We start from the raw sequence: 10,366 nt of genomic DNA, 5'->3' as shown, positions 1-10,366 counted from the left end.
AGCAAAATGAAGCCTGGAAGTTTCAGATCAGCTTAGATCATCAGTGTTCATTTACTGCTGTATGGTGGAAGAGCATGGGGAGTCTCTGTCAGGAGCTTGAAAATGCAGCCTTAACACCAGCTTCTCAGGATAGATGTTCTTCAGAGCCAGGGCAGGAAATGTTTCCCTCACCTAGCCTGTGACTACCAGCCTTTTCTTGCAACCTTTTCTGGGAATACATCCTCAGACTCCTCTGCCTGGCTCATGAGGTGACATCAGTGACTCAGAAATGCCGTAAGTGGCAGCATGAAGCTGCCTGGGGACCACCTTCCCCTCTGCAGAGTTGTGCCCTCCTCACCGCCCTGCACAAGCCACCTTTTCCCCAGCAATCTGCTGTCACGCCAGAACGGGGCAGCAAAATCCAGACAAATCCCAGCAGAACGTGTGTGTCCTGAGCAGGGAAGATTTCTGTGAAAACCCCACACAGTTTCTGGGGGGAAACCAAACATTAGTGCTGCGAGCAGCAACATGAGGACCTGCTGAGCTCTCGGTAGCATTACCGATTGCCGAGAGCCCCACTTTGCTAAACACAAACTCCAGCCTGGACATCTGCCCCTCCAGTTTGAGGACTAAGAGGTTGAAGCTGAATGGGGAGATGATGAATAGATACATTCCCAGTGACTATTTCAGGGAAGGGAATTAATGAGCCAATATCTTCTCCTCCCAACGTGTGAGTGGTCCCCACCTCCCATTTCTCCCCTCCAAATGGAGCTGTTGGGTAGATGCTAAAGGAAATGCAAATCCGGATGCGTGGGTGCCGGATGCGTCCTGCCACGTCGCTCCGTGCCCTGCCGAGCCCTCCCTCCCCAGGGAGCACGGGCACAACTAAGAAGTGACATAATTTTTCCTGCTGCCAGGCTCCTTGTTCCCTGCTCCTTATCCCTTGCCCAGGCAGCACAGGCAGAAGCCGGGGAGGGATATAAAGCCTCAGGCAGAGGGGTGGCTTCTGCTCTCAGGGCTACACAGGGACAGCGAGGGTTTGAGGGCCCTAATGGTGGAGCTGAAGCTGCTCCTGCATAGCTGAAATGTGCTCGTTTGGGTAATAGATAAATTGGGTGTTATTTGAAGGTAACATTCACAGGCGTGTTTAGAAGCCAAACTACGACTACAACTACTAGTTGACTACGCAGGTTGATAACTAGTTCATATCAACTACGCAGGTTGATAACTAGTTGATAACGCAGGTTCAGAATATGAAACTGAAACTCCAGGTTCAGAATATGAAACTAAACGCAGGTTCAGAATATGAAACTGAAACTCCAGAGGATGTAATAGCAAGAGTGCCTGGCACGAAATGCAAAGAGGTGAAACTCAGGCAGCATTGCCTAACAAGAGGCTGTGAGCGTGTGGAAGAGCTCGGTCATGGGCAGGACGCCATTGAGCCAGGGCAGGCTCTCTGGGAGCGCAGCACTAGGCCGAGCTGCCTGCGCGGCGGCGCAGAGAGCCGGGCCTGGCAGTGACACCCCGTGTCTTGGGGTGGCTCCTCGCAGCAGGGCTCCCATGACCATGGGCAGGAAGCCAGGCCCGCCAAGAAGGATCCGTGCCCGCAATGGCGCCGGGTTCTTTTGGCTCTCCCTAAGAATGGAGTGGGATGTGGCAGTAAAGCTGCTGTTTGCTGCGCGAACCATCAGGGCTCAGCAGTTGCCATGGATCAGCTCGTGCAAAGTTGCTCCCTGCTGCCCAGGAACCTGCCAGGGTCCCTGCTGCCAATGGAGGCTGCGGCAGCGAGCGCCCAGGACCTGCCATTGCAATAGAAACACCAGCAACAGAAGCAGTCTGTCTTTCTCCTCCTGTTACTGCTGGCACACGGAATAGGAGTGTAGCAATTGAAAACTGAAGCTTGAGTTTTGGGGGAGAGACAGCCCCCTTGCTGGGTCTGGCCATCCCAAAAGATGCACAATTAACGCCATGTTCTTACCCTGTTGCTTCTCCTCAGCTGCATGTGCAAAAAGCATCTGCAAAACACTGCATCTAAATTCGGTTCTTTCAGCTCCAACCACCCTCAGGAATGATGTAATGATGTTTTTTTCTAATTCACTCTTTTTTTTTTTTTTTCCCCCATCCACAGCTTGTTTTATATTTGGGCTACTTGCTTTCCTGGCTCTACCACTGTCCATGGCTTTCACAGGTAAGCTGACTATGAAAGAAATGTAAAAATACAAGTTCCCTGGCTCTGTGTGGCAGGTTTAGGCAACCTCTGAGGGAGACGAGTTATTCAAATAATTGGATCTATAGCAGCTGGTAGTCTTGCCGTAGACTTGCTCATGTAACTGTATTAACTGTTTTGGGGTAATCATTAAATTCTCCTTCAGAGATTCTGTTATGGAGAATACAGGTCTCAGGTGGTTAAATTGCCAGTACCAGTGATTCATATAAGCATAATCAGACTAGCATTATAAATATCAGCTGTTCTCATATTTATCCCTTTAAAACTGTGTATTAATATTGTAGCTTCAGACACAGAATCACAGCACACACGATCCAGCAGGGAGGAAGCAGTTCTTGAATCTGAGCCTGTTTGTTTGTCTTAAAACCTTTGTCACTGTGTCACCTCAGTACCAGGCAGGGCACAGGATGTTTGGAGGCCTTAATGATTTATTTTCATACCCAACAATACTTAACATTCTTGAATTTAACCATCCCTCTGAATTTTCTGCTTTTGCATTGCTCATTTTTGCATCATTTGAAACGCTTTTTTTTTTTTTTTTTTTTAATGGTGAAGTTCTGAGCCCTAAACCTATTTTAACTCTTTTTTTTTTTTTTTTTTTTTTTTTTTTTTTTTTTTTTTNTTCCCTAGAGCACTGATTTTGGCACAATTGCTACTTAGGCTACCAACACTTAGCAAAGTTTTGGTTTCTTCTCCGAATCTGATAGCTGAAGAGATTTTGTTAGTCTGGATCTCCTCCGTATTAACTGCACTGCAGGAATCCTAGATGCACAGGGCTGGAGGGGGAGAAGAGATCATCGAGCCTGCTCTTTCCCTAACTTTGTGAAAGTGTGTCTGCATGAACCCCTGAGGGCTGGATTTGTGGGCTGCATTTCCATATTAAATATTTAAGAAAGGAAGAGCACGTATTATCAGCTGCATAATTTTATACATTTTTAAAATGCATAAGGCTCTTATTTCTTTCTTAGGCATGGTCTTTTCTTTATCATTTATATAGATTTTCTGCTTTTTTTCTCTTTTTTTTTTTTAAGACCTTTTTTCTAGCACTTTTTTTCTTCCTTTGGGCCTTTCACATCCTCCCTGGGGTTGCAATACACACTTTGAGAAAAATTGATAGAGACGCCAGCCAACGTCCACTTGCAGGCAGGATTTGCATGCTCATGGCAGCTCTGACAGATGCCTGATTTGTCCTTCCTCAAGGAAATTCCAGAGCTTCCCAAGGAGCCTATTACAGCATTTTATGGCTCTCGTAGTCAAAATATTTTCCCCTATATCCAACCTAAATCTTCCCTATAGCAAATTAAACAGATTACAACCTGCCCTACATGCCACGGTCACAAAGATAGATTGGTCACTCACAACAAGCTTTGAAGTAGGTGCAGGTTGTGGTTATACCCCCACTCAACCTTCTCTTTTCAAAAACCCAGTTCTTTCAAGCTGCCCTTGCAGGGCCTTGTTTCTATAGATTTTTGGGATTTTTTGCTTCTCTCCTCTGGCCTCTGGCCAACATAACTATTTTTTCCCCTCAAAAACATGTGACAGAGCACAATACTGCAGCTGAGGCCTCAGGAATGAGGAGCATGGAGCAATTAGCTCCTCTGTTTAACAGGCAGGATTCCCACAAATATGAAATATGCTCTCTCTGCACCAGCTCATTGAATCCAATTTAGTTTACGGTGCATTGTAAGTCCAGATGCTTTTTGGCAATGCTGCTCCCTATCAGATCTTTCTAATTTTTTATTTATATTTTTCTCCTATATGCGATGCTTGACTTTACCTCACAGATTGGGGATAGCTTTTTCCAGTCTATCTGGATCACTTTTATTTTTAAGTCTTGTCCTTGGGAACCTTTGCAGTCATTACAGATTGGTGTCCTTGAGATCTTTCTCACTGTTAATGAAAAATGGTGCAAATTAACTCTATGGATGTCCAGATGCTGTGGGCAGCATGCATCCTACCTGGTCTAGGACTGTGCACATATGCAAGTGCAACCCTCTGCTTCCCTTGGAGCCAGTGGAGACAAACAGACACTTCTTTTAGGTGTCTGCATTAGGGTGAGGTGACTTTTAAGGTCATCTGTACAACTAGTCTAGCTATAGGCATCTATATTTGCCCAGATCGTGTTCAGCTAAAGGTTGGTGCTGCTTCCTTTATCTGGCCCCTTGTGAGTCCCAGAGACGACTGTGGTAGGACACTGATTAGGGCGTCCTAATTAGGAATTAAGGACCTCTCATCTGGGATTAAGGAGAAATTAGAAAGTAGGGAGATGTGCTGAATTGTTACACCTCAACACTTAGGCTCTTATGCTTATCTATGACTTAGAATTGCTATTTATCCTATAAGAGGATTTTAGCTTCAGCATTTTGCCAGCCTGAATACAACTGAGCTATGAAATAGGGGTAGGAAGGCATCATTTACACTGTGGTACAGCTATCATGCAAGTTAACAGCAAGACTTCTGGAATCCAGGACTTCTAAATAACATTTCTTAGGAATATCTCACATTATTTTTAAGATCAGTGAGAAGTGGAAAGTATGGTGAGATACTCACCTGGAACTCTGAGCATCTCCTACATCAGATATAGCACCTCAATACCACTCCTCATACCTACACCAAGTTAAATAACTCCTTACCTCTCAAGTGCTCCCAATAGTGTCTGAAGGATGTTCTCATATTCTGTGTATTAGCAGCTTCAAGACAGCATTGGAAAGAGCATTCTGGCAAGAAGCGAAACTCTGATCTCTCATGGTTCATCTATTCCCACCATTAACAGCCAGAGGACAACATGCCCAGTGTTAGTGTCCATCAGTCAACTGTATCTCAGTCAACATATTTCTTACTCACCCACACTGCTGTATTTTTTTCAATTATTGCTGTATTATCCCTTTTCACCACATTTTTTCCCCCACCATATTTACCTGAAAATACCTCCCAAGCTACTAAATGCCACTACTTGTCATTCAAATCCTTCCTAGGGCTGATGACTGTCATGCCACATGTGTGAAGTGGCTCTATAATACACTTGCCTGGGAAACAGAATCTCAGCTCCATGAAGAAACACTGGCAACTTGAATTCTGTCTCAAGTCAAAATCTCAGTAATACATTAGAAATAGAAAACACCCAGGTTCCTAAACTGAAATATCCTCCCTGAAATCCCCAGCCAGCTGCTTTTGTGGCAGGCTGTTATAGGGCCAGGGCTCTGGAAACCCTGGCAGCTGCTTCCTGAAAATGATTTAAATCTCCCTGACTTCCCTGCAGCCCAATCTGTAAAGCTGGGAGTTTGGGTAAGTCCTGGAATGACCCTCGGTGTTTGGTAGTGGCAAAATGGATAAAAATTACCACGTAGGAACAGGGGCACAAGAAAGCACAGAGTCCAAGTCCAGTCCTTTTCAGTTGCGGGAAGGCTTGTAATAGATATTTAGTATGAAAGAGTTCGTTGGATTCCACGGCCCTTACACACAGCAGACCACAAAACACATCCCTGCATCCTGTGACTAACATTATATCTATAGTAACAAAACAAAAAACCACAACACCTACACTACACTATAAAAGGTGCACAGGATGTCATCAATGTCTGGACCAGTAAGAGCAGTAGATTTGGTGGACAAAATGCCAGTGTGAGGAGGATTACTTGCAAAAGAAGGCAAAAAAAAAAAAAAAAAAAAAAAAAAAAAAAAAAGTACATTTTTTCTGACCCTGTGCTGCCTGTTCAGTCATAATCCAGAACATAGGGGTAAGATGTTCTACCTGAAAGATGCTTAGACCAGTGTGTTGCTTTTAGCATCTTGTGCCTAGATAACCCAAGTGCTTCAGAGAAAAGTCAAAAATCCTCCTAGAAAACAAATCACATATCAAACAAAAAAGCAAATGATAAGCAAAATTTCTGAAATATAAGATCGATAACTGTAAAATTGCAGTGCAATAGTTTAAAAATTGACTAAAGATGCTAACAGGAAGGACACTTTTGCAGGGGTTTCATCTCAGCTAACTTCAGACATTTACAGCTGGCTGTCTGGATTCCCTGTGCAGTTACATAGAGAAAGAGGCACTTTCAGGGCACAGTTCATCTGACCTATTTTAAATGCCTATCTTAGGACGAGATGAATTGGATATTAGAAGTGTCTATTTCTCCCTATTGACTATAAAGAGAGTCGAGGAAACTAGTTCAGACAGGGATGCCTGCATTGCAGACATCTAAATTTGGACAGATGACTCTCTCTGCCACAGACCTCTATCACAAGCTTCAGTGTCAAATGCCATCATTATCCTTATACTGCCATAAAATCCCTACCCTAAAACTTACTCAGCTTTCCCTTTCTAGCAGTAGATTTGAGGGTTTCCAGGATCCCTGGCTCCATAACAACCAGTGTTTTAAGCCTCCAGCAACCCAAACATCCTGGGAATTTGTTCTTCTCTTGTTCCCTATGAGCTGCCTGGGAAGCTAGAATCGTTTCGGGAGCTCCCATGGGCTCTGCCTCCCAAGTTTCAGGGCATCTGACTCAGGAACTTGCCACTCATGGGAGTTAATGAGCAGGAAAGACCCAGCAGTAGCTCTTCAGAATTCCTCATTTATAGGAACAGTTTTGAATTTCAATGGAATTTTCCATTTCTGATGACGAAAATTATGCTTCCTCCAGATATTCCTGACTAGCTAAGTTTATTATTTAAATAAAGTTATTTGAATAAAAAGGCAAGAATTGAAGCCAATATACCTGTGTACATGGCTCAGATGCTGCAAGCTTGTGTGAGCCTTTTTGCTCCCTCTTCCTTGTCCTGCCCTGTTCTTGTTTCTGACACTCGCTCCTGTAATGCCAGGCACAAATCTCATTCAATTCAGCCCCTGTTGGGTGCAAGGCTTGGGCATAATAACACCTCACTTGCAGCATCTTTACTTTTTGTGGCACAGCATGTTGCACTGCGTGATCGCTGGAGATAATAAGCATTATTAATTTTTTTTGCTATTCAGGAATGAAGTTTTTGGAAGACTGCCCAGTTCAGCCACTAATCCCATTATATCTGTTGGTGGGCGGTGTGATTGGCAGCTTAAAGGTAATGTGCTTTCTATGTGTGAAAAGTGCTCTGTGTGATTAGAATTTGACATGCTGAAGTTAGGGCATAATGGGGGCTGCAGAAATCTGTGTGCAGGCAGCACTAAGACAGCTCTCTGGACCGAACCGTGCTTGTCCCAGCACTGAAAGCACATATCAGTGAAGTGAGGCTCCAATGAGCTTTGTTCAGTGCTGTCCCACGCATGGTGGTGGGACTTTCCCCTAGATCTGTGGGTCTAGGAGATCCACACATCATTGGTGTTACCATCCTTGCTAATAACAGCTATAAATCATGGAGGGCCATGGCAAATGGAGTCCTGTTTCCCCAAGCAATCCTTCAAGCCTGCCAAACCTTTCTGCTTCATTTTCAGCTATATATTTTCTGTCAGTCTGCTTGGTGGGCAGAGACATCCCCATCTGTGGTACAGCTTGGGTATTACAAAGCTAAAATGGGATAGTCTGTGGGGCAAATGATAGTTCACTGCTGACTGCAAGTGCTTCTGCAAGTCTCTACATAGGCTTCAGCTTTACACAGTGGTAACCAGACTGCAGTCTGGCTGGGAAAGCAATCATCCCCCATGAGGGCCTTTGGGCAGTAAATAAGTGGAGAAAAATAAAAAAGGGCTTAATCTTTTTGTAAGGAATTTGCAATGCTATATGTTCTACTGGCAAATGCAAAGTTATACGATCATGCCATTAATCTTCATGTACAGTCAAAGATTCATTTAGTAGCAGTCTAGGAAAAAAATAAATCAGAATTGAAAGAAGAGGTTCATGTGAATGAACTGAAACCCTCATTCAAAAATGTTGACCATGTATTAACGATTGGTGATTTAAATCAGTTTTTCTTATCTTAAATAAGACAGTGGATGGATCAATTAATACTCCTACTGAAATCAAATAATGGTTTGAATGTGGCATCAATGAAAGCAGGACTGGGCATTTTGCAGTCTAGCAATACATGAGATCAGAAGAATTTGGTTTACCTAATTCATATGCCATCTTTTGAGGCAAGGTCTTTTAGATAAACTCCATCTATCTCAGGTTTACCCTCTGTTATAAACATGAGCCTGCACTGGTTTCAGTATTACCTTATGGAAACTGTGACTAAGCAGTATGTCTGCCTAACCTGAACTCCTGGATTAAGACTTAAAAGAATACTGTCCTGCTATGGACCCCATTAGTCATTTTGGCTCACATCTACATGGATCTGTAGCTTCCACATCCATTTCTTTAGTATCTTGATCCTTTCAAAAGGCACTGGTAACCTATAAATGCCAACAAAGAATCAAAAATCCTTTCCAAATTGTTTAGATGCATTTGAGATCCATAAATCCACCTGAGAGGTTTCCCTGACTTCCTCATAACCATACTCACCTGCCTGTAAACCCCATTCCCTTTGCTGAGCACGATGGTCTTTGAGTGCAGGCGGCTGCCTATGTGCTGGGCTCACCTCAAAGCTCATGAGATATTATGGATCTTCCATACAAGCCACAGGCCTCCCCATATGAAAATCTCAGACCCACTGTCCAAGTGGGCTCTCTTGTGTCAGGAACATGACTCACAGACAAGAAAATATCTCCTGAAATGAGGAACATGCTCTGCTGGTCTGAACAGGCCAACCAGCCTGAGCACTCTGATGAGATGTGAGATACAAGGGGAAACCCCCTTCTTTGCCCACGTTAGACATAAATGTGTGTTTCTCATGAACATAGGCAAGTGTGCCCACCACTGGGCTAGGAAAACCAGTATATTTTTCCAGTAAATATTTAAACTTTTATCCACAGCTGAACAACTGCAATGGGAAAGAGCAAGAAAGTCCTGTTCCCGGGATGCCCTGGATCCTGGCACTAGGCCTTGCCTCTGAAAATGGACTAAAATCCAAACCAATCTGAACATAGATCCATATATTTTTTTTTTTCCCTAGCTCAGGAAATGTTTTCCTTTTCCCAAGGACACATCTACTTCCAGGGAGTCTTGCATGGGAACCCGAGTACCTAAAAAAGGACTTCCACCAAGTAGGACAGCTGGGGATTTGAGTTACAACACCTAGTCCTACAAAGTAGGAAAATCCTACTCAAGTCATTCAGAAGTTCCTATTACCTGTTTGTAGAAAGTCCCCAGTGCAGAGGCTATAGTCATCTCCCTATCTAATCCGTTCTCATCCCTTCCCATCCTCCCTGTTGACAAGTTTTTCCAAGTATTTGGCCTAAATCTCGCTGGTGGATAAATCGTAAGGGAAAAAAATCCATTCTTTTCCACAGCATCTGTTTAGTTCGTTGCTCCTCAGCTTCCTCCTATATGACTTCCCCACACTCAATCTGGCAGTGGCCAGATGGGGCTCAGCATTTCCATGGCTAACCTGTTCCTTTTCTTTTCTTCCCCAATGCCTCCAGGTGACTCTCCTGCTGTACGACTCAACCAAGATGAGGCAGCTGCTTTCCAAGTCTGTTGTGATTGATGACGACGATGATGACGAATATCCCTGGAGGCAGAATGCCCACAAGTACTACATCCACCTGACCCTCAGCCTCTTCCTCTTCCTCTGGTTCATTCTAGGGAACTACTGGGTGTTCTCTGTGTACCTGCCAAATTTCATCCCACCTTTTCACCAGCCTCAGGATTACTGTGATAAAACCCTGTACATTTTTTCTGTAGGTGTTCTCATCATTAGCCATACTGTTCTCTTTCTCCTTATCTTTTGTAGCTGCTGCATATATTGTTTTTCCAGGCAGAGATACTCCTCTGAGGAAGACTAAATGCTACAGAAATAAAGGCCTAGATGTTCAAGAAAGATTGTACAAGAAGAAAAGGCAATAATTCACTCCTGTGTCCATCTGTGTTGTACTTGTACATGTGTAAGATAGCGGCCAACTGCAGGAGGAAATTGCAAAATACAGTTACATTGGAAATAGCTGATCTAGGATCAGTATAATCATGTAAAATTGCTGCTAGAGATGCCAGGGTACACTCCTTCTAACTTTACACCCCTTTTGTAATTGTTGGATGTTCTATCTTGCTTGCCAAATTCTGCAGCAAGCTCCTGTGGACGACAAACTCTTCTAAAACCAGGTCTCCTTAATTCATCAGAGTATACCTTTGCCTATA

The 10,366-nt window shown here is 43.8% G+C and overlaps 1 protein-coding gene across 1 annotated transcript; it reads left to right on the top strand.

Annotated features, from left to right (window-relative positions):
• Positions 1–2,123: 2,123 nt before the first annotated feature.
• TMEM272 (transmembrane protein 272) lies at positions 2,124–10,058 on the top strand. Its single transcript, XM_026053333.1, has 3 exons — positions 2,124–2,167; positions 7,177–7,259; positions 9,655–10,058. Exons 1-3 carry the CDS (start codon positions 2,155–2,157, stop codon positions 10,015–10,017), a joined length of 459 nt encoding a protein of 152 aa, XP_025909118.1. The 5' UTR covers positions 2,124–2,154; the 3' UTR covers positions 10,018–10,058.
• The last annotated feature ends 308 nt before the right edge of the window (positions 10,059–10,366 follow it).

Source organism: Nothoprocta perdicaria, unplaced genomic scaffold, assembly GCF_003342845.1.
Source record: "Nothoprocta perdicaria isolate Ctin4 unplaced genomic scaffold, notPer1 scaffold_98, whole genome shotgun sequence".
Taxonomy (NCBI): Eukaryota; Metazoa; Chordata; class Aves; order Tinamiformes; family Tinamidae; genus Nothoprocta; species Nothoprocta perdicaria.
Note: the sequence above shows the minus strand (reverse complement) of the source record. Positions and strands in the feature narration are given on the sequence as shown.

Coding starts and splice junctions, on each gene's coding strand:
- TMEM272 (XM_026053333.1), top strand. Junction 7,260..9,654: donor GTGTGATTGGCAGCTTAAAG/GTAATGTGCTTT, acceptor CAATGCCTCCAG/GTGACTCTCCTGCTGTACGA.